The 25293-nt window shown below is 41.0% G+C and overlaps 1 protein-coding gene across 5 annotated transcripts in view; it reads left to right on the forward strand.

Moving 5' to 3' along the window:
- Positions 1–25293, forward strand: part of CCSER1 (coiled-coil serine rich protein 1) — a 1487243-nt gene that overhangs the window by 557901 nt on the left and 904049 nt on the right. For all 5 annotated transcript variants that reach the window (XM_019488094.2, XM_019488095.2, XM_059722321.1 and 2 more), the window contains exon 6: positions 15226–15436. In XM_019488094.2, coding sequence (XP_019343639.1) covers positions 15226–15436 — 211 coding nt within the window. The remainder of the gene's footprint in view (positions 1–15225; positions 15437–25293) is intronic.

Here is a 25293-nt window from a genome sequence, read left to right on the forward strand (position 1 = left end):
CTCTTGGGTTACATTAAAGACACCCCGAAGCTTTGTGCTTCACAAAGGTAAAATATCTCCTAGGCTAGGGACAGACATTCAGAAAGCCTGAGCCTGAATTGATTCAGTTTTTGCAGGTTAGTCTAACCTGCAGAGAGTGAATGGGTTTGCAGGTGGATAGGACATTCACCACATGCCTGCAGTGGCAAAAGCCAGAAGCCTGGGGGGTCTAGAGCAGCCCTCCCTTCCCCAGGAAACCTGAGCGTGGGGTTGGGTGTGAACAGGCCCCAGCAGGCCCACCCCAGTGGCTCCCTGACAGCTGGGAATCCTGGCACACAGGACTGCCCAACCCCAGAGGGGAACTCTTCCAACTCCTCCCTCTCCCTCACCACCGTGGGGCCAAGAGGAGGGCCCTGTTCAGTGCTGGGGGGGGACTCCATGGTCGGGGGGTCTCTGTGAGGCTGCCTGGCCCCAGAGGAGGACTCTTGCCCCTGCTTCTCCTCCATTACTGCAGGGTGGGGGCGGGGCTCCATGGGATGCTGCCTAGCCCCAGAAGGTGACTCTTCTCCCCACTCCCCACCCCCCGAGGACAAGGGGAGGTTCTGTACCATGGTAGGGGGATTCTTCCTCCTCCTCCTTCTCCCCCCAGAGGGGCAGCGGGAACGTGGAGCTCAGCTGGGCAGGGTGCAAGTGTGTGAGGGAGGGTGGGGGGTTTAGGGATCCCCACACACTCCCCTCTTGGTGTGTAGCTCCCACTGCCTGGCAGCAGCAGGAGGCGGGGACATCAGGGTGCTCACACCTGGTGCAGGTGCGGGTCTGGACAGTGCTGCATGTGGGGAAGGGAGTGGAGCCTGCTTTATCCCTGCAGCTGTGCTCCCTGAGCCTGAGTCTGCAGCTCTAGCCCTTGCAGCAGGGAAAGCCCTGCACTGGAGCCAGCTGCTTCCCCCACTCCCCATTGTTCAGGTCCTGGCACTCTTCTGGGAGTGGAGGGATCCCCGCCCCCTGCTTCCCTGCAGAGTCCAGCATGGGGCTTCCCCGCTGTGAGCGTGGAGCTGCAGGCACAGTGCAGAGCCATGAGGATAGAAGTGGCCGAGCAGGCTGCACAGGGGTGCACTCTTTGCCCTTGGCGCAATGCTGGCTGCCTCTGTCGTGGCTCCTCACTGCACCTGCAGCTCTGCACTCGCAGTGGGGAAGCCCTGTGCTGGACTCTGTAGGGAAGTGGGGGCGGAGCTCCCTCCACTCCTGGCAGAGTGCCAGGACCTGCACAAGTGGGAGGGGGGGAAGCAGCCAAGTCCAGTGCGGGCTTCCCTTGCTGCAAGGGCTGGAGCTGCAGGCTCAGGGAGTGCAGCCATGGGGATAAGGCAGGCTCCACTCCCTCCCCCTGTGCAGGACTGGCCAGAGCAACACCTGCACTGGGCACGAGTGTCCTGATCTCCCTGGCTGCTGCTGCTGCTGCCAGGCAGCAGGAACTGCACACCATGGGGGGAGTGTGTCAGGATCCCTACATCCGCCCACCTCCCTCACACCCCACACACCTGCCCAGCTGAGCACGCTGCCCGGCTGAGCTCTTTTTAGTAGGGATGTGAGAAGCGGGCCATATTCAATTCGGATTCAGCCCGATTTGGGGGACATTGATTCAGGTCATTGTCCCAATTCGATTCAGCCGAATATTAATCTGAAGATTTGATGCTGATTCGGAGAATAAACGATTTGGCCATAGATACAGCTTTAAATGTTTTTTCTACATACCTTGAGGTACCAGACATGGCTTGTGAAGGCTGAGATGGTGGGATGGATGAAGCATCCCACAGGATCACAGGAAGTACTTCCACTCCACTTCTGGGTCCACTGCCGAGCATGCAGGGGGCTTCCTCCGGGCCACGGGGGGACCCTGGGTGTCCCCCCAGGCCCAGGAGGCACCAGTCACAAGCTGGGGGGCAGGGGGAGGGTCCCCTGTGTGCTCCACGGCAGACCGGGAAGTAGACCGGAAATGGCTCTAGCCTACTTCCGGGTCCATTGCCGAATGCGCTGGGGACCCCCCATGCTCCCATGGGGCGCTTCATCCACCCCATCATCTCAGCGTTCACGAGCCGCCTGGTACCTTGAGGTATGTAGAAAAACCAGTTAAAGTTGTGCCTATGTCCAAGTCATCAAATCTTTCAGAGATCGATTCAGAGGGTTCTGATTTGATTTGGAGATATTAAAGGGTCTCCTAATTTGATGTGGATTTGGAGATTTGGCCGCTGAATTGGGCAGAATCTCCGCTGAATTGAGTCAGTGACTTTTTTTAGTGATGCTACTGTGCAGTGTGTGGGAACAGCAGAAGAGCAAGGATTTACCTCATTGGCACTTTACTGAATTGTTTTTCCTTGGTTGTAGTTAGTTTTCATGATTAGTCCCATATTGGAGTTTTGTTCTTTTAATCGGTTGCTTCTAACTTGTTTTTAAAATTTTTTTAGTTTACTTTTTTATAAAAAAGTGTGATAAAAGTTTTTTTTTGTTGTTTTTTTTTTAAAGAAGGTTATCTCTGTCTCTTTCCCCTAGACTTCTCTCTCTCTCTCTCTCTTTCTCTTTCTCTATCTTCCTTACTCCCTCAGTCCCCACCGTCCCAGAAAACTAATAAACTCTGGTCACAGTTTTAGTGCCAGACACTAAACAAGAGGAAAAATTCATCAACACACCCTGCAAAAATAACTGTTGATTTTATTAAAATGGTAACAGGAATTCTTGCATTGTTTTGAAACTTGTTGCTTTATTAGTCTTTTGAAATAATTTTGTGAGTTCACACACTCGACTGTGGAATTAAGGCTTTTTCAACACTTTTTAAGTCAGCATGTTCCCTACAAACCCTGAAGAGGAACCAAACCTGCACATTCATTTCTTTTTTAAGAATTCTGGCAAATTGCAGGCTTTCAAAAATGAGTATGTTGTAATATGCGTTTCTGGATTTTCTTATAAATTATGTCTCAAAATCCATTACGTGCTAACCTTAACTGGTCATAAAGGAGGATTTAACATAAAAGCTCTTTTAATAATAACATTAGGTTCTAATCATTTTATGTGATAATGAAATAGGATAGTTTTTATAGTTGCAGTTTCTTCCTGAGTGATTAATTAGATTTCCTACATAATATGGATGTGGGCTATTCTGTGCACTTAGACAAAAAGTTTTTTGGTGGCTTATTATTCTAAAGCAGTGTTGTCCAACTTTAGAGCAGTCAAAGATCATGTACCACACTGGTCACAGGCCTGGGCTGCTAACTCGATGGGTTGCATGCTGCAGGGGCCATACAGGCTTCCTCGGACCCCTGCTGCAGCATGCAGTGCCTGTCAAACATGTGAGTCCCCAAGCGCTGCTGCCTCATGAAACTGCTGTCTGCCATCACTGCATGGATGTTCCCTCCCCACTGCTGCCACACAAGCAGTGTGAGCCTCCTCCCTCCCTCTACCACATGAATGCCCCCCCTCTGCCACCACCATGCAAACGATCCCCATGCACATCAGGGTTGTCACATGGACAGCAAGCTGACACCCTGCCATTCTGCTGTAGAGACTTCAGCTGCCACTGTTGCTGCAGCTGAAAAAATAGGGGCAGCAGTAGCTAGGTGGCATCCTGGGGGCAGCATGGTAAACCTCAGGCTGGATGCAGCCCATGGGCTGCCAGTTAGACAGCCCTATTCTAAAGATTCATGGAAAACATTGCAAGAGATACAGTTGTGATAGACTTGTTTACAGATCATACAGTTTACTTCTAGAATAAATTGCCAGTGTTCTGTTGATTTTATTATTACTGTATCAATAAAAAACCTAAGTTTCTCTCAAAGGCAAGTCCTGAATCTCCAGTTTGTACTGGAGATGCCAGAAGTTTGTAAATGCTTGTAGAGCTCTAAGAAGGACTATTAAAATATCAGCAGGATTCTGGAAAGCACTCAGGACTTTATCTTCCAGAGGGATTAAGCACTTATTTGTCAGGTTTTCACCTAAATTTGAAATGTAAGCTCCACTGAGATGCTAAGAAGCTCTACCTCTCCTGTCTCCCCACCCTCCATTGTTTAAATTGTTGTATTTTTTGCCAGTGGCTATGGTCATATCTTCACTTTGGCAAAGATAAGCCACACGTCAGGCATAGATCCTGGAGAGATTCTCAAACCAAGTATTTCCCCACCTTTCTCACTTGTGGGGTCCAATCTAGTGCGTGTTCTCAGAGTCTACTCTGTCACACAAAAAGAAGGTTTGGTGTTTCAACCTTCAAAAAAGAAGGTTGCATTTGTGCTTAATGCTTATGGCTTCATTTGGGAGATAGGAGACCTGTTTTCATATCCCCGTTCTGCCTGATTTGATGTCAGGACTTTGAATCCTGGTCTTTCATTTCCCAGAGCAGGTTGCTCTAACCACCAGAAATTTATGAACAAACTCTATTGTAGGACCCATTGCATTGAATAAATAAATATTGATGGGAATAGGACCTTCAGTCCATCTCTCCCACATCCAGAGTGAGTACTCTGACCACTGGACTATTGAATCACTTGCACATACCCTCTTGCTACCTAAAAAATACTTGTCACTGTCAAATGGAAGAGCTTCTTCCATATTAAAGTATTCAGTCAGGATGTGGTTACAGTACTCTCTTTGGATGAGAGAAACTTAAGTTTCTGCTCCAAATCAGAGTGAAGTTTGAAAACGTCTTCCAAATGAGTGAACTGACAGTTTAGTTATTGATTATATATGGAGTGGGAAGCCTTCTTCCCAAAAGCCTGGGCGGCTCTATACTAAGCTTTTTCACTACTGTGAATTCCTGCTCTTAGCTGCCTAATTCAAGTCTATGAATTGCACTTTGTGGAAGGACACCTAAATTCTCTTTGTGAATGTAGCTGTCAATGTCAGCACAACTTTCCTCTCACTGATGTCATTACTAAAAGTGCTACTGATTTCAGTGGCAACAAACATAGACCTCTGAGGGTTGAGGAGTTCCAGAAATCTGAGCCTATGCCATTCATGTAAGCTATACGATAGGTAGCATGAGCAGGATTTAGAAAAACATTGGGAGTTAAAATATAACCTGTAGTAGCAATTCATTTCAGTATCATTTTTTAAATACAGGAAAGGTATTTGGGGACTTGAATGGATGTGGGACATCCACATCCATTGAATGGACCCTGACAGCTTGAAATATTTAGTGTTACTATTAGTGTTAAAAACATTGCTTTCCCTTATAAGAATAAGACACTTGCTTTACTTTGTTTGGGAAAGAGACATAATAAATAAATAAAAGCTTCTGGTTTGATCACTTGACATCATTTCATTAAATTATAAAACATCTTGGGTGTGGCAATGCCCACGTAATTCAGCATTGTAAATAGACATTAAAGACAAATTCTTTTAAGCTGATATTGTACAATATGGTTTAAAGTGAATGAGTGCAGTCTAGTTTACTATTTTATTACTCTTTACATACAGATGAGGTTGCAGTAATGGAAAGTGAATGAGTTGTATTAAACTATTCTGAATTATTCTTTTTTTAAAAATTATTACATTATTGTGTTATATTCCATTCTCTTATTAGGCAATAGCTTTCAAATTTTTCATATACAATTCTAGCACAACAAGTTCCTTGTTTTTGTCCAGAATCAAAATTTAAAATGCTTTGTCTTCATATGCTGGGTCAGGGGATATAACCAAATTTTTTGGGCTGATGTAGAAAATGAAGAAAAGAAAGAAACAGTACATATGCCTTTATCTCCTACATTTCAGCAGTATCTGAAAAATAGAGATGATTTTTTATTAGATTTCATTTTTCCTGATTGCCAAGTTTTAGCTGAGAGGAAGTTTTTTTATGGTTGAGTTATAAACCTTTGAAAGACAAGGGGTTATAATGGAAATGCCTGACAGACCCTTAACTTATAGGAACACTAGCCATTATAGTGTGCACGCTAATGTATGTGCATAGATTAGTAATGACTGATATTGTACATGATTTTTTGCCAATGGATGACCTTGAAAAATATCAGCATCAAAATAGCAATAAATGATGCATAGTACTAAAAGCTGTAAAATGTCAGACAATAAGTACCTTATCATACCATGCATCTTAATTTTATAAGATGCCATCTCCACAATGTTCAAAGTATTGGCACTTACAACAGTGAAAAAGAAGTTATATGAAACTGTTGTGAAGGGAACTGTTGTGTTAAAAAAATTGTTTGTAATTGTTCTGAATATTGTATGTCCCACTTGGCCTTAATGGGGAGCCTTTCCTGAACTAATCATTCCCAATTTTCTTCTGAAGCAAGATCCCATTCAACTATAATCTTTTCAGTTGGAGAGAATAATAATAAAATCTGGGTAGAAGTGAAAGCTGTGGATATAAATCGTTAAATAAATGTCTGAAAAAGGATGTCATGATCATTCTGGTGTTATCTGTGTATTTAGTTAATAACAGTTTTCCCGCATAAAATGAAATGTCCCTCCTGGCATATCTGACTGGACAGGATCAAAAATGAATAAAAAAATGGTTCGTGCTGAAATGCTGCTTAAGCGCGAATATAAAAACTTATGAGATTTAAGGCTTTATCTAAGCCCTTGCTTTAGAAAATAAGCCCTCAGAAAATGGAGGAGGTATGCTGAGTTCTTCCAACAGAGGCCAGCATCTTTCACTCTGCTTGTACAGCTTTCCTGAGGTGGACAGTGTTAGATGGCCTCTGTACAGCTAAGCTAATATCAGGAAGAGCAGACTCTCTGGGACCAGTTGTATTAGTTTAGGCTAATTCCAGTATGCCAATGTTGTGAGCACCATTGATGAAAACTAAGACGATTAAACTCAACATAATCTGAGGATCTTTGTGTAAGTGAAGTTTAAATTACCATAAGCTTCTCAAAATCATTGATTTGAGGATCAGCAAGAAGAAAAAAAATAATTCTAGCTCAAGTTGTAAATCTTATTTTTCCCTTTACTGTAAAACCCTTTAAAGAAGCTTTGGAATAGGAAGCTTGCTTTACTTTTTTTAGGGGGAAATGCATTTAAAAGAGCTATCTACGCTTCTGTGCATCTCACTTGGTTCTTTAAAATAGTTGAATTAGTTTTTTTGACCTGGAAGCTACTGAAATGCTGAAAATAACAGGTTGACCATTACAACCAAGCATCACCATTTTTTTAAAGTCAACAAGTTTAAGGCGGCATCCATAGGAATGGGTGGGCTTGTTAGCATGCCTTCTTTCAGAGCTTATTGCCTGATTTTGGCTAAATATAGCTTGAAGCCTGAGGGTTATATTGGATCCACTGGTAACGTTTGCATATGTAGATGTAGCTCAGTGTACACCAATAGTTATAGTCAACTTTATGGTATTCCTTAAGTCAGAGCTGTCCAAATTATGTGGTCATATGTACCGTGGGATATTCCAGGGTGAGACAGGCCCCAAGGCCACATGTCCCATGGTTGCACCCTTCAATTGATGCATCATGTACCCATGACACCCACCTCCACTACACCACATGCTTGCATGGGCTCTCCCCCACCCCACCACACTGCTGTACTGTGCACTCAGATTCACTCTCAGCTCCCCCAACTGAGCTGTGCTATACTGTTCCACCCCTACAGTGAGGCACGCAATGAAAGCTGAAGGTAGGAGGGGAAATACAGTGACAGGCTGTTTTTGCAGCAGGAGCTATGAGTGGGGAGCAGCAGCCATCGTGGATCTTAGGGGGCCACAGTTTAAACTTGCAGGCCACATTTGGCCAGTGGGCTGCTACTTGGACAGTCCTGCCTTAAGTGCATGCACACTGCCTTCTCCACTCTAAACCCCTACATTCAGTTCCCTGCTATGTTAAACTTTGCAGCATATGATGAGCCCCACCACAACTCTTAGAACCTACTTGCATGCTGCAGTCCTAGACCATAGAAGGATCCTGACCAGCATCCACAAATCTCTGTTTCTGTCTTTAGGTCATTCTGTCCCATATTTCCTTTCTTTGTGAGCCCAGAAATAAAGACAAGCTTGAAGGAGATTCAAGAAGTCAATAGACCATTCCTGGAAAGGTTGTGCAAGAGAACTTGGGGTGCACTTTAGTGCCACATTTGAGAGATCAGACATATAATTAGAGGTAGCTTTGGTGAGGCTGTGAAATATGATACAGGAAGAGAAGGGTGGTTAATCTATATTGTGTTGTCTGTGAACAACTTTTAGTTCAACACTGAGGCTAAGAACAGACAGCCCCAGAAAGCTCGAGGCTGAATTGATTGAGTCTTTGCAGGTTAGTCTAAGATGCAGAGATTAAACTGAGAAACAGCTGCATACACAGGCTAGGGGCAGACATTCAAAAAGCCTGAGCCTAAATTGATTCAGTCTTTACTGATTAGTCTAACCTGGCTAGGCTGAATCAATTTTGTAACCAGATAGACATCCCAGAAATTTAGGCACATGCTTGCAATGGCTCAGGCTAGAAGCCAGGGGGTGGGGGTGGGGGTGCTAGAGCAGCCCTCCCTTCCTTCCACAGAGCTGAGCTGAGGGGGGCATGGCCAGGCCCCGACAGGATGCTGTGATTAAGGAGAGTTTCCCACCCCCTCCTGAACAGCCCACAAGGGAATGTTTATTATTCCATTAAGAAAACAGAGGGACATTACCAGCCATCTGTTGATTCTGCCTTTGTCCCGTGTGCCACAGCTTGGAGGTAGCCAGCATGTGGTCTGCTAGCTAATGCTGGGAGGTGTCTGTGAGGGACAGGGGAATATCTGCTTAGCAGAGAGTGGGGGGGGGGGGAGCAGGCAGACATTGCTGTGCCTTCCAGGCTCTGCTGAAGCTGCAGCCAGGGAGCAGAGGGGAAGGGGCAGTTCTGCTGTGGAGCAGAGAGCACTCCCCAGCCCAGAGAGCATGCCAGGATGCTGGGGAAGTCTGATTTAATTTAAACCAGCAAGGGGTCTGGGACAGACATTGCATAAACCTGTTTGAGCCAAATCAGTTAAGTCTGATGCTACATTCAACCAGGTTTATCTCAAACTAGTTTCAGCCATTCTCAACTGGCTTATGTGCACTGAACACCTGTTCTGTTATCAGTTTAAACTAGTTTCTGATGACATAAACTGGTTTATGTGTAATGTCTGTCCCTAGCCACATTTACCTTTGGTTCAGGAAATGCGGAGACATGCCTGCGGTGGCTCAGGCAAGAAGCTGGTGTGCACTAGAGCACAGCTCTCTGGCACATAGCTATCATGGGCTGTGTGTTCACTTCCTCTTCCTGCTGCCCCCAAGGTCTCTGGGATTTGCAGTTCAGAATCACAGAAGCAGGACTCTGCTCAGTTGCTCATTACTTCCTGTTGTTGCTTCCAGGTGCCTCTGGGATTTGTAGTCCACAGTTGCTGCCAGCAGTAACTTTCAGTAAATTTAGCAGGGCAGGGCAGCTCTGTACTCAGAGAAAGGGGGGAGTTTTAACCAGGGGAAGGGAGGTTTAACCCCCCCTCCCTAGCCCAAGATCCCAGCAGCGGTTTGCCTGGGAGGGGCAGTCCTTGCCTCCCCTCCCAATCGTTCTTTGCTGGAACAGACAGCCCAGCCCAGCCCAGAGCTGCAAAGCATGCTGGGATGCTCGGGGACTGTGATTTAATTTAAACCAGGAAGGGGTCTGGGACAGGAGTTTCATAAACTGGTTTAACCCAAATCAGTTAAGTCTGATACTACATTCAGCCAGGTTTATCTTAAACCAGTTTCAGCCTTTTTGAAACTGGTTTATGTGCACTGAACTTATGTTCTATTATAAGTTTATACCAGTTTCTGATCACTTAAACCAGTTTATGTGCAACTTCTGTCCCTAGCCTAAATAGCAGTGTAACATTCCTCTACTGCCTTTTCCATGTAAAGTTAACCTGAAGTCTGTGGTCATTTCCTATGACACAGCCCTTGACACTGTAGCAGAAAGCTCCTTTCTCCTCTTGCCTGCATTTGCTCTCCCCTCTTTGGATATGTTTCTCTTCTACCTTTTCTTCCTTCCTCTTTCTTTCACTATAAGATAAGGAATTGTGTTTTAAAGTTTGTATGTGTGTATTTTGTATCTCCCCTTGTATTTTGGTATTTTTATCTATTTGTGTGCCATGGCATTACTCTTGTAGCTTGTATTTTATACTCTTCACCTTTTAACTAAATGTGTTTAGTTTCAGAAGTAAGTTATACATTGTAACAATGTGAACAAAGGCAGGAATCAAACTGCCACTTCCCTGTATCAGGCGGGCCCCTGAAAGAACGAGTGAATCAGTGATTGAATGTGTAACACAGTCGCAGGCTTCAGTAACAAGGGTCAATTAACACCTACGAAAACCACAGATCAACCAATGGAAGAAATCAATAGGAGACAATGTAGCAACCGGGAATTCTTGAAACTTTACTGTTCAAGGGCTAGAAGCCCTAGTCTGAGTTAATCAACGCCGGGGACCAACTTTTGGGGCTGAATATCTCCAGATCGACTGCTCCCAGAGCCCTATTCATGAAAGCAGTAAATTAATCAAAAGTCATCAACAGACTCCCAAACCTGCACGTACATGTGGACGACCCCTGGGGCTGACAGATGCCATCCAGTAGCCACCGAGGGGGAAGTCCCACGAGGGTCAAAGACCCCTGGATTGGGCAAACCTGTAAACTGGGGAGTCACCAAAGTCTGACAGGGACAGATAAAAAGCAGTGAAAAGTGACCCTCAGGGGCGCCGTCTTGATCTCCAACTTAACCAGTACCTGACCTGTCCAGCCAGAAGGACCAGCTGGCGACCCCCTTCTGGAAGATAACACCACGCTGGAAGAAGCCACGACTGGCCATCGACGGCAGACTCCAGTGCCTGTGGGATAGGTATACCCGATTCTTGTAACTCGCTACTGTGAGTGTGTGTGTGTGTGTGTGTGTGTGTGTGTGTGTGTGTGTGTGGGGACCAGCCCCAAAGTTTATGATTTGACTTCATTACAGTGTTTCAATCCGCCTAATAAACCAGAATTTTAAGGATCCTGAGTTGGACAATTGTAGCCAACAACACAATGGTCCAAACCTTTATAATCTCATGACTAGCAGAGTGCCATATACTGAGCTACCGTTTGAGGTTTCATCTACTGTAGCTTGTGGGGGTTCTTTCCATATGTGGAGTGATCAGCTGAGAACACATGTCACTATACGTCAGATCTTTGTTGCATTGAACTCAAAGGCAAAACATTGAAAAATATGTGGGACAGGTTTTCATTCTAGATTTCCGTGATTTGCAGTGGCTTCTTGTAACGTTGGAACTGTTCAGAATGATACAAAATGGAATGTTAAGAAGTCTCTTTTTATGGAAATATTTTTTGCTTCACATATCCTAAAATTGGAGTTAAGAGCTGGTTTGTTCTCGGGGTCAGTTCTGGGTTTGGAACTTCACAGAGAGGGCAATAGATAATTCTCAAGAAATGGTTCAGACCTCTTAAAAATGTGTGCGTCTGGCACAGCCTTCAGGGAAGATTATTAAATGGGTTATGTGCCTATAGATGGAGATAAGCATCTACTTTTCAAAAGTGCCAAGTGTTACTGAAATCAAACAAGTTGTCAAAAAAACAAAAAAATCTAGGAGTTAAGATACAGATAGAAGCCAGGTTTAAAATGACTTGCTGTAGATTGTTCTATCTTCACTCTTTGTTTGCAGAACAACTGGATAAACCATTTTTAAATCAATTTCCCACTATATTATTCTTTAAAAGAAATTAGGGCTAAGACCAATGTTTGTTTGTTTGTTTTATCAGGTCAAAGATTTTCATATGATTTTCATCCAGTTTTTGAATATTCAGAACCTATAATTCTGGAGCTGTTTGGAAAATGGAACTTTATAATGCAGGAAATTGACATTTAATAATTTCAGACATTTTATCCTGAATTGGGACGACAAATCAAAGTTAGCAAAATGTTCTTCAAACAGAAACATCCAAATATTTCAATTTGGTAACATTACAATTAATTTCTTGAAATGATTTATTCTGATAACATTAAAACACAATATAATGAAATATAATGTAAATATTATATTATAATAATGGTATAATTGAAATAAAATATTTTGACTGTAACCAGATGATAGAGTTGAAATGAACCATTTTTAAAGTTTTAATCAAATTTCAAATATTTTGTTAGTGGACACATTTCCATGAAGTAATTTGAGTTGAGTGAGAGTGCATTTTATGGCAGAAAATAGTACCTAACCAGTGCCTGCAGCTGGCAAGCAGCATACCGACTAGCTTGCCAACTCTAATTACATGGGAAAAACTGCTAATCCTAGTAAGTACTTTTGTCTGCTAAATTTTTACTGCTGTTCTCTGATAAATTAAAATAGAGTACATAATTCTCTAATAGACTAATTGGAAAGTGATAATTATGTACTTGATGAAAAGTAAGTTTGGGAAAGTATTTTCTTGTGGCAAACAAAGCTGGTTGTACAAGCATTTGTTAGCAGTTATATACTGAATAAATTTTCTAATATAAAACAATTATATCCCATTCAAGTAATATTAGAAATACCGTGTTACCTGCTTATGGCAATATTGACTTTTTAATGGCAACCGTTACATGGATAAATGAGATGGCTGTGATTTTTTAAGTCCTACTTAAATTAAGTCTTCCTTCATTCTTCTTGTTCTACTTCAGCACAATATTCCATATTTGAAACTACATTTATTTAGTATGCTTTCAACATTGTGGGCTTGATCTAAAGCCCACTGAAGTGAGTGAAAAGAGTTCCATTAACTTGAACAGGCTTTGGTTCAGACCCAAATTTACTTTAATTACCAACACATTTCCAGTTTATATGTAAGTGTTGCATTGGCACTCCCTGTAAGTGATCTCCTCATTCAGAATAACATAAATTTCCCATGCCCACAAGTAAGGGAGAGTGCTATGGTTGCTTTTAAAGTAATGGTACTGCAAGAGAAACAAATCTCTCTCAACACTGCAGACCTATTTGTAAGAACTCCCTTTGAGTGTTGTTCATTCTTACTGCCAGGGTGTCCTTCATACGTTATGACTTCATCCTCTGGAGGTATAGTAACTTACTAGAGTCAAACAATATTCTCCTCATTTTCATTGTACTCATTCAGATATAAATTCCCATAGTGTGAGCATGCCTTCTTTTGTAAATACCTAAAAGAGAGAGAAAAACCAGAAGTTGCAGTTAAGATTCTTTCGTTTGCTATTTCATTTGCTCTTTCATTTGTTATTTCGTTCTTTCTTTTTCCACGATTTATACCTTAGGCTGCTTTAATAAAGGCAGTGAATCAACAGCTACTTAATATTCTTGGCTTTTACACACCTTTACCCTCCTCTCCAGTTTATCATTTTGAAGCACACAAAATGTTCCGCTCACACTGTTGTTTCAATATATTTGAATAATGAAAAGCAGAATAATTTGATTCCCAAAAGAGATTCTGAAAAAGCCTGGCTTATAAAAATGTTATTTCCATTGTCTGTTATGAACCTTTTTTTTATACACTGGAATAGCAGTGATCTCTTTGGTGTATTTCTCAGCTAAGTATATTGCCCCATGTGCAGGTCGTACAGCTTATGTTTGTTTTTTTTAAAGGGGCCATCTACAAAAGATTATTCTAGTAACAGTATATGCCATTTTTAGAGTGGAGACAGAAATGATTTATTTTGAAAAAAATGCATTAATTTCTTTTTGGATGTATGTTTTTAGGAAACCAAAGTTAACTTAAATCTTTTGCATTTGGGAAGGCTTATCTTTATCATAAATTATTAATGTTTAAGATTCAGAATCCAAACACCAACTACCTTTTATGTTGCATATAATTTCAAAGAAAGCAGAAAATTTGAACTGTACATTAAATGGACAATAATCATCATTTTCATTGCTGCTTATGCTACTTATTTAATTATGGTGATTTCGTTTAGTAATAATAAAGATATGACACGTAATTCCACTGAAATCCTCTTGTAATTTAGCAATTAATTAATATACCATTATTACAAAGTGCTACTACTTTCTGGTGTTTATCCTTCATTTAGCATTTTCTTTCTTTTCTTGGTAGTTCCAGAGCAAAAATGTGTAACATTAAACTAAATATATAGATATAGATATATATCTAGAGAGAGGGAGAGAGAGAGATCCCCTGAAGATAGCTGTATGATGCTTTTATTTAGCTTACTGGGCAACCAGGATGTCATGTAACCTGTTTTGAAATCATTGCTCAACTTGCAGATTTTTGGCTCAGAATATGTTGCTTAAAATGAAAAATGGTTTTTCTCTGAGGCCTCTGACATGTATTCATTTAAAGGTGCCATGTGATCTGATCCCCAGTCCCAACAATCACGCCTCCTGCCATGCATGGAATCAGGAATCAGATCCCAATTGTCTTTTTTCTACTTGCTAATGCAGGGAGAGCCTGGGATCGTGGTCCAGGTATCCCTCTACACCAGAAAGCTGAAAAACAGGTGCCTGCCTATCCATGGCCAGCAATCTGCTGGTTCCTGGCTCCAGCCCTTTGACAACACTGGGGTCTCCAGTTGGTCCTAGTGTGGTCTGGGGCTGAGGCTGACCACTGATTTTCAGCTCTGGTCCTAGAACCATAGTGGAGTCTCAAAATGGCCTCATGATCCTGGGGCTGACACCAGAGCCAATGATCAGTTGACTGTTGACCCCAGCACTGCTGCATGTTAAATTTAAGGCATCATACAAACCAACCATAAAAATGTTTCGGAAATGTATGTGGAACTTATTTATGGCTGGTTTTCCATTTTAAGGCACCTTAAATTGAAAGTATATACAGTAACTTTTCCATTTATGGCATGATTAACATGTTAATCCTGGCATAAATGTAACGTGTAGAGGATGTCTAAGTGGTAGCTGTGTCTTGGTCTGATACCCTGTCCTAAAAACCTGTTGTGGGTATTAGATAGGATTTTAGGTAAACCAATAGCAGTTCCCAGTCTGTTCAGTAATAAAACTTTCCTTGTATGAATTATAAAGATTTCCAAATGTGGACATTTTCAAGAGCAAGTTAGACAGGCACTTGTTTGGGATGGTTTAGTCAGAGATGTTCCTGCCTTGACCAGGGGGCTGGACTAGATAACCTCATTGAGTCCCTTCCAGCTCTGCTTTCCTATGATCCTATACACAGAGTGCATAAAGAGGAGATAAAGCTGTCTGCTTGTGAAAATTCACTCTGAATACTTAAAAATGAGGAAGAGCCTAAAAAAAATATTTTATCCAAATTTTATTTATTTTTGTCTGCATTTTCTCTTATTAGGAATCTGTCTTTGAAGTTGTCAAAGGACATGGAACTAGGAGAAGCTAAGTGCCCTCTTATTACCCAGGCAGCCAGCAATCCATCAGTGGAGTGGCCTTTTGCAGGTCTGGAAGAAGGTGGAGGCATGGAATCATTGCCTTTTAGACTAATGATGCAGGACTGCACAGCTGTCAAGACATTACTGCTGAAAATGAAGAGGGTTCTTCAAGAGGTAATCACTCAAATTAGTAAAATTAGTAGATATCATGTTAATGGACTAGGCAGGAGAAAGGGGTCTAGGAAAATATTGAGAGGCACAGAACAGAATATCTTTTTATTTTATTTGTTTCCCTGGGGCCTGAAAAGATGGTAAGAAATATCTTGTACATTCTAAGAGTAGCTTTTGGCTGGCCCAGTCCATGAAGCAGATTTGAAAATCACAAAGTTCTGTGACTCAGACTTGAACAATAAAAATTTATATATGTTTTGGTTAGTATTGGTTTATATATATCACACTTTGAACCTGTAGCAGCAGCACAAGATAACCATACTGCAGCGAACTCTGGCACCTCTGGTAGCTGATCATGCTGCTGCTGCTTCTAACCCCTTTATAATCAGAAAATAATGCTTCTCTTAACCCATTTCTTAATGGAAGTTAGGTAACCTGGCTTGGTTCAACTATATCTTCTTTCTTTCTCAGGTTAGAGTTCTTCTTCTCCTCCAGGTTATAGAAGTAGATGCATTAATGGATTTTCAGGGAAGATAGAATAGAATCACGCTTAAGTTCACTAAGATGCCTAACAAAATCTGGGCCTAAGTATGCACTGCAAAAGTTCGATATAAGCTTGTTATTCTACATGCACACCATATATTGGCTTTTTCTTATTTTATCTTCATAGTTCCCTGAATCCTGACTGAGGCACTAAGGTTCTATGGTAATGCACATAAATAATAAAAATACATCATTGCATACGTAATAATGGTACTGCAGGGAGTATTTTACATACAGAGTTATCTTCAATTGGTGTTAATGGCAGCATCCCCTATCATTTCAAAAGCTACACCTACACCTAGGAATTGGTTGAGTGAACATGCTTTCTCTAGTCAGGTTTGTTACCTTTTCAATTATTTTCCCAGTGTAGAAATCTCCTTTAACATTTTTTTTTACTTAGCAATTCATTACATTTCCTGTAGGCCTCAATTTAAGTCCACCATAATATTTTACACACCAATAAATTGCAGTAGAGAGTATAACATATAATTACTAACATTCACAAAATTATCTCTGGGAAAAATGCGCATGGTTTTTCAAAGTGGGGTCCAGACATACCCATCAATAAGCACAGCACCTTCTGTATTACTACATCCTCTTTAGATAGCTTAAGATAACCATAGATAACTATATATTTACTTTTTTTCTCCTATTTGTTCCATCTCTTATTTTCCCTTCCCTCTATCCCATACCGTTTTTCAGCTCTTAATGCAACTTAAACACAGTCTAATTCATTTCCTGTTCCTGATCTTCTTTACTCACCTTATGAAATCAAAATGGCTTTCTGTCACATGCCTTTTCTGAGTTTTATAATGATATATATGGGTTGCAGATATGCTGTGACTCATGTTCTCCTCCTGTCTTTTCAGCATCTCTGAACAATGGAATAAACTCTGGTGGTAGAATGGGCAGTTCAGAAGTAGGACTGCACAAACCCTCAGAGGGTTGAAGGGGGAAGGAGCACTGTATGAACATCAGATATGCATATTGCTAGATGGAATTGCTTTCTAACAGTTTTTACAAGTGACAAATATAGAAATCTGGATACATAAGGGGGAAATACTGGAGGTGTGGTTCTAATGTGAAATTTTTTAACAATATCACTAATAAAGAGATTACATGAAAGCAGAGGTATTGCTGATAAAATGCATTACAGTAGCAGTGTCAACAACATAGTGTATATAGTGTAGGGGCGGACAATTATTTTGGTTGGAGGACCATTTGATGAGATGTGAGCTGTTGAGGGCTGCGAGGAAAGCTCCACCCCTTGACAAGTGCCCTGCTCTCAATTGCCATCTTGGGACCGGAAGTCCTACCTCCTAACCTCTGAAATTTGCCGGTGGAAGTCCCTCCCCCTGTCCCCAGAAGTACTCCATTTGGGAAGGGGGGTTGCCATCTTGGACCTGGAAAAAAAACAAATTGTATACTAAAAATCAAACATTGACAATAACATATTTTAATGTCATTTAAAAAAATATTTTGGTTCTGATTTGTGTGTGTTTGCATTGTGTATATAGAGGTGATTGCATAATAGCTCAAAATGAAATCTTTTTCCTGTATATTGCAGGGGGTGTGGAGGGTGTAGGTGGGTGGGTATGGGTTTGTGGGAGGTGTATATATGTGGGGTGTGGAGGTATGTGTGGATGTGATGGGTGGGTATGGGGACTTTGGGGGGGTGTTTGTGTCAATGTGTGTGGTGAGTATGGGGCTTAGGTTATATGGAGGGAGAGGGTGACTGGGGTGTGTGTGCGGGGAGTTGGTGTGGGGGGAGTGTGGGTGGTGGGGTGTGAGCATGTAGCAGTGAGTGGAGCTCCCTCCAAAGGTGCTTGGGTGCGTGTGTGTGGCAGTACATGCCACGGCTGGATGGTGCCTGGGCCAGGTAGGACTGAAGGACCTGCCATGGGCCAAACAAAGGCACTCTGTGGGTCAGATTGAGCCCGCAGGTTATATTTTGCCCATCCCTGACAGAGTGGAACCTTAACAGAAACAAAAGACACCTTATTTCTGAAAGTGAACTGATTTATATCTCTGAATCACAAGCTTGCTTTTGTTTTGATTGTCTTGTGAAGTTTGTTTCAGAATGTTACTGTACCCCTTTTATGGCTTTATTTCTTTATATTTCTAATGATTTATTAATCATCTTAGGAAAACTCTTGGTTGGTTATACATATTTTCATTCACCTCTGGTCATTAAACCAGGGCTTTTTAAATAATGGGCTACATAATTAGGAGCATACGTGTATTCCTCATGCAAGCTGCTAGTGAAATATTCCAAGCAAAAATTCCATCGGATATTTCAGGTACAGTAATGAAGTATTTGATAGTAAGATAAATTACAAATGAATTATCTGGACAAATTGCATTGAACTAAGGGACATAGAAGCTTCATCCAGCAAAAGTTAAATCTATTTTTCTTACAAGAGAAATTCACATACATAGTAGAAATCACCCAAAACTTAATTGCTAGCAGTATTAACTGATGTAAGAATAAAATATTTCTTTCATGTCTAATTATATATCCAGCTGTCTTAAAAAATAAATAGTACTTATATGGCTTACCCTTTCCTTAAAAATACAAAGGATACAATCTAAATATACAGAGGATGCAATCTAAATAATGCACACACACAATTAGAAAGAAAGGCAGTAGTATCCCTATTTTACATCTGATGTTATCCATAATAGAAAAAATACAGGCAACATGCATGTATTTATTGACCAATAGCAAGTTAATTGAGTTAATCTATTAGACCCATTATTCAATGGAATATATTTTTTCTTAAACATTAAGCACTATTTCCAAGGAACTATTTCCTCATTATAATCTCTCAAAGTGCTATATTTACTAGAACAACATGGTATTTGTCTGTTGCACTTGCTTGTCCTGGAAAAGGCTAATTTATGGCAAAACCATTGTTTACTTGGCAAATGTGTGTGCATATACCAAACTAGGCTTCTTATTACCCTTATCCTGAAAAATGAGATTACAAATGGGTGGATAGACTGATGATATTGTCAGTAAGCTGACATCTTGCTCTCAGTAAAGAGATATTGAACATGTCCATTAATAGATTATATTAATAATCTATTAACCTGTCATTATATTTTCAGCCATGTTAGAGTCTATAGGGCAAGAAGTCACCTAACACACCACACACCCAAGTGAACAAAACTAAAGAGGTTTTTAGTACATAGAGAATGTTGATTAGACAAGTCATCTGGAACTGGATCAGAACATATTTTATGTGCATGTTCCTTCTTATGTGAAGTTACCTTTCCACAAATTTCTCAGTGACCTTACATGAAATATATGATGAATAAGGAAATAATTGCCAGAACTGTACATTTCAATGGTATTCACTTGTTTCGAGTGAAGGTCCTATAACAATTCACCTTTTGGAAGTAGGTACTTTGCCCTGCCATCAAGGAAAAAATGAAAACGTTGCACATGGGCATATAGTCAGAGGTATGTTTAATTCATTTCAACGGATTTTATTTGCTGATGTTCTGATTCTGCATTGGAGCATAATATTTAATAAATAGACTATAGGTTTATGGCTTATGTGGCTAGAAAAATCTAGTGGAGAAGTGTTGGTACCTGTGGAGATTTTCAATGCAGCAAATGTAATAAAAATACTATGGCTATAGGACATTTGGGAGTGTCAGGAAATTGTGCACTGTAGTTTGCCTCTGACTTGCACGCAGATTTTCATCTGTTTTTTTATTGCTTCTGTTTGATTGTGGAATCTTATCCCAGCTTTTGCTGGAATTGAGTGTGGAAAGCATTGGTGGACTGAGATCAAATCAAGACAAAAAAGAAGTGATACTGATGACCAATAAGAGATAGTTGGAAAGGATGGTAGAAGCTGGTATGTATGCAGGCATCCCAGCCAGCATGTTGGAAGGCTCAACTGTTTGTTCAGGAGTTAGTGCAGGAATAAGAATTTAGGGAATATAAATGGAGGAGAGGAGAGAGTTCCTTTAATTAATGTATTTTGTTTAATAGATTTTGTTTAAAATTATGTTCATGCTATAGGCTAAGTCCTAATTGGAAAAAAATGTGTAGTAGTAGAGTACTTAACAATCCTAAAGCAAAGTGGACACAATCTTGCCAATATTTAGGCTTATTTATGTAGAACAAATTTACCCTTTTATTTTTTGTACATACATTATTTGCTGTATAATTCCCATTTTTGATAGGTTTTCTCTTGAGCTGTCAAAACTGCTGAGCCAGCAAATTAAGGTAACTTGGTATCTTCATAGTCTATATTTGCCAATTCAGATTGCAAATACTTCATATGAGAGCCCATGAGAGCCCATGTCTTTTTCACAGCTCTGTAAAACATATACAGTCCTACAGAGTTATAGGAAGGGTGGTGATCAAACAGAAATAATAGTAGCAGTAAAATTATCATAGAATCATAGAAAATTAAGGTTGGAAGGGATATCAGGATGTTATGTAGTCCAATCTCCTGGTCAACCTAGCAGGACCATCCCCAGCTAGATCTTCCCAGCCAAGGCTTTGTCTAGCCAGGTGTTAAAAGCTAAACCTATAGTGCTGATTGCAGTGAAGGGAGAGAGTTCTAATTCTGGCTCTGCTACTGACCTGCTGGGTGACATTAGACAAATTACCTTTCTTTGCACTTTCATTTCCCCCTCAGCAAAATGGTAATAATGGTCTTCCTTCTTCTTTGACATAATTGGAGATGTAAAGATGAAGAGCATTATAGGAGAGCTGGGTTGTGTTATTTGAAAAAAATTGACATTCATCATATACTGAGAAAAATTGAAAAGGTCTTAAATGATATTTTTCAGAGACATTAAGGATTCCTTGCAGTCCACTATTGTATGTATTATGTTGACTTACCTTGTTGGCTAGACACTTAAAAAGTGATCACAAGGCTAATATAGTATAAAACACAGCAGGATTTCTTCTTTTAACTAACTTTGTAATTAACCAGTGTAGCATTACTGATTTATTCAACAACTGTGCCTTTAATGCAGTCCTCTTTATCAAGTAATTCATGCTGGAAATTGCCAATTCCTTCATTTCATGGTGTGTTGGCATGCACAGCATATACACGCAAATTTAAATAAATAATAATGTGTTTGGTATTAGGTTTTCTCTTTACCTTATTAAATTGATACATGCTCAGTATATATTTAGCAATCCTTCTTTGCTATTTCTTACAAAGACAAATATTTAATATTCTCCTGGCACATAATTTTAATGTGGGATTAAATGTGCACATTTGATGCAGTGCTTTAAAACAAGGAGTCAGTGGCTACAGGCCAGCAGTACTTAGTGTCTCTTCAGCATGCTGCTTGTGGTTGTTTATGGTAAACGTTATCAAAATGTGTTTATATATGTATAAATGTGTGTGTGTGTGTGTGCATGTGCGCGTGCGTGCATGCATGCATTGCATATGTATTTCCTTTATACATTGCATGTTTATTTCCTGCAGTCAAGAAATGAATATGCTGGATGGAGCATTTCAGAGTCAGGGTAATGAGAGAGGGCATTATGGAGGAAATGGAATTCAAGTTATATCATAACATATATTGGCATATTGGGGGGGCATATATGTACATAGGCAGACAAGGTTCCTTGGGTGAATCTGATATCTTTTATTAGACCAACCCAAATAGTTGGAAAATAATTATTAAGCAAGCTTTTGGGTTCAAAAACCCTTCATCAGGTTAAGGAAGTTTCAGCAGTTGGTGTGTGCTCTTCCTGGATGGAATGAAAAGTAAAGAAGCCAACGGCTGGGCTGGTATGCATACAAGACAGGCAGTCAGTGAAAACATAGATTGAGGAGTCAATGGGTGAGAGACAGGTGGGGCGGAGGAGAGAGAGAAGGGGGATGAAAGTGGAGAGATACCTGGGGAGTCACATGTCAGGCAGGTTATAATGTGTCATAAATCCAATGTCTATATTTAGTCCATGATTTTTAGTATGCAGGAGGTTAATGAAGTTCATAGGCTCGTCTCTAGGAAGTCTTGTGTAAGTTTCCTTTGAGGATCAGGACTGAGAGATTGGAGAGGGAGTGGTTTTCTTGTGAGAAATGTTCCCCCCCAGGTAACTGGGTATTTTTCTCTCTGATAGATTTCCGGTGTGCGTTCATTCTGGTGCACAGTTGTTGTTTGGTCTCTCCTACGTATTTTCCATCAGGGCATTTGGTGCATTGGATGAGGTATATTACATTTCTGGAGGTGCAGCTGTAAGATGCGGGGATGCTGATGGCTCTGTTGTGGGGTGTAGTAACTGTGGGGGTGGTGGAGATGTGTTGGCAGGTTTTGCATTTCTTGTCATGGCATGGTCTGGATCCATTTGGTGTGTTCTGGGCTTGAGGAAGTTTGCTTCTGGTGATGAGGTTAGCGAGGTTCGGTGCTTGTTTGAAGGCTAGGATGGGTGGCTCTGGGAAGATCTTTTTAAGAATAGGGTCTCTTTCTAGTATGGGTTGAAATTGTTTGAGAATTTTCCATATAGGTTCAAGGGAGGGGTGATATGTCATAACCAGTGGTGTGCAATTTGTGGGGGGGTTTCTTTTGTACTGCAGCACTTCTTCAAATGGTATCTGGGTAGCTCTTTCAAATGTGCGATCTTTCTCTCTGGAGGAGTGTCCTTGTTGGGTGAAAGCCTTTTTAAGATTGGTGAGGTGGCAATCCCGGGTGTTCTCTTCAGTACAAATGCGGTGGTATCTGAGGGCGTGGCTGTATATCACAGCTTTTTTGGTGTGTTTAGGGTGATTGCTGGTTCTGTGCAGATATATATGTTGGTCTGTGGGTTTCTTGTATAACGTGGTCTGTATTTTATCATTCTGGATACTGATCATCGTGTCTAAAAAGGAGATGTTGGTGCTGGAGTATCCTAGAGAAAGTTGGATGGAGGGATGGTGATTGTTGAATTTCTGATGGAACTCAATCAGAGATTGTAGGTTTTCAGTCCAAATGATGCAGATGTCATCGATATATCTTAAGTATAGCAAGGGTTTGATGGTGCAGTTCTTGAGGACGTCTTCTTCCAGGTGGCTCATAAAAAGGTTGGCATACTGTGGGCCATTTTAGTGCCCATAGCTGTTCCCATCATCTGGAGGAAGTGTTGATTATTAAAAGTGAAGCTGTTGTGTGTGAGGATGAAGTGTATAAGGTCAGTAATATCTTTGGGTCTGTATTCTGAGTTGTGATCTTGTTCCTGTAGATATGTAAGGCAGGCATGGATGCCATCCTGGTGTGGGATGTTGGTGTATAGGCTGGTAATGCCCATGGTGGCTAGGAGTGTGTTGCTGGGAAGATGGTCTATGTTTTTAAGTTTCCGTAGAGAGTCTGCAGTGTCTTGTACAAAACTTGCTCTGTGGGTGACGAGCGGTTTTAGGATTGATTCAACAAAACCTGATATTTCCTCAGTTAGGGTCCCATGGTTGGATATGATAGGTCTGCCAGGGTTCCCTTGTTTGTGGATTTTAGGGAGCATGTAAAAAGTCCCTGGGTTAGGTAGTGGGGGGGATCAAGGTCTGTAGTTTTTCTTGTAGTCTTGATGGAAATGATTTGATGGTATTGTTGAGTTTTTTGGTGAAAAGGGGAGTAGGATCTTCTTGTAGTTCTTTTTAGTAGGTGATATCAGAGAGCTGTCTGTTGGCTTCCTTTATGTAGTCTTCATGGTTTAGGATGACTATGGCTCCTCCTTTATCTGCTGGTTTTATTACTATTTGGTGGTTAGATCATAGAGATTCTATCGCCTTTTTCTCTGGTATGTATGCACATATGCATTTGTAGGTATAGGGAACCTCCAAATATACACTAATTGTTTGTGAGGGCACACAAGCAGAAGAATGTAAAGGAAATGGAGGCAGCAGCAGCAGCAGGGATAATATTTTTTATGGCTTGTAATCTATCCTTATGTTGACATACAGAGATGTGATACCAGTGGTAGCTAATATGGTGGTTGCTGGAAGATTGACAATGGAACTTAGTTTTGTTAGGTTAGAAGACTTTTGTGGGGTGTGTCTGCATTCAAAATCATATCTTCCAAGATAGTACATCTGTTAGCAGGGTTTGTCTGCTTTTTATCTTGGAGCTGTGTACTGATATGCAGAGGGGAATTCAAAATTACAGCGCCAGAGTGAAAGAGTTAAATAAGGACCATGAGTGTATATGCTAGTGGTTAGGGGACTTGTCTAGAAAATGAAAGTTTCTGTTAGTCCCTCATTGCTGTTTATGGATTAAAGTACAATCTGCCAGTGGTAGACTGGGGAGGGATAGAAAAAAATAATCGTAAGAGCACAGACCAGAACACAGGATGCCCCACTCCAAGGCGAGCACCTTAACCCAAGATACAGAATCCTGTTCCCTCTTATGCACATTCTTCCTTGTCACTCTTGCCATATCCTTTGGCTGTAGTTCAGAAGAAGAGCAGCTATACCTGTATTTTGTCAAAGGGCACTCCTTTCAGTGTGGGCTAGATAGGCTTATCACAATTTTAGACCGATATGTCTTCAGTTATGTTAAAAGTTCAGCCTTTTTTTTAAATAAGATCTTGTCCATAAAACGTTAGAGAAAAAATCTTGTTCTTTCACTACCCTTCTCAGCTCTCCCATTGCCATCCAGCATTCATGCTTAAAATAGAATATCTATATCACTGGATAAGTCCTTTGCAATTTTCACCACTATTACTGAAAACAAACCATTATTTCCTGTGGGACTAATCCCACAAGACTAATTACCCACTGCACATGGATGTGTGTGTGCTGCACAATGTGTCATTGTATGGCCCTTTCTAACCATTCAGCTAAGAAATTTTCCTCACAACTGATTACTTTCTTTCCTTTTTTATGATACTTCATTTCTCCTTTGAAACAGAGGAAGAGAGAACATTTCCTGTGAAATCTTCTATGACACTGTGAACCACATTCCAGATCAGTGAGCTTGAGTGACCTGGTACCCTAGCTTTCTCAAAAACAAGTTGGTTTTAACACCACCTGGCAGATTAGCATTAAAAACATTTAATATATAACATCCCACCATCAGCAGCTCTGTGCAGTTGTCTGTGATTAACTTGTGACTGAAGACCGTAAAATTATAAAAGCTACAAAAACTAAACCATTTTTCCATTTAGCGCCTTCATGGATTTGATCAATTGCTGCAGGCCAATCAGCTTAATCCCACCTGACCGTCTGTGGCAATAGAGCTGATCACACCAATTATGTGTTTTGATAAGTCTGCATATACTGAAACTTGCGTTGAAAAATAGTGAGCAAGCAACGGAAGAAATTCTGAACCTTCATAGAACTCTAGAGAAGACGTTGATTGTACATAGT

Source organism: Alligator mississippiensis, chromosome 2 (assembly GCF_030867095.1).
Source record: "Alligator mississippiensis isolate rAllMis1 chromosome 2, rAllMis1, whole genome shotgun sequence".
NCBI classification, from domain to species: Eukaryota; Metazoa; Chordata; order Crocodylia; family Alligatoridae; genus Alligator; species Alligator mississippiensis.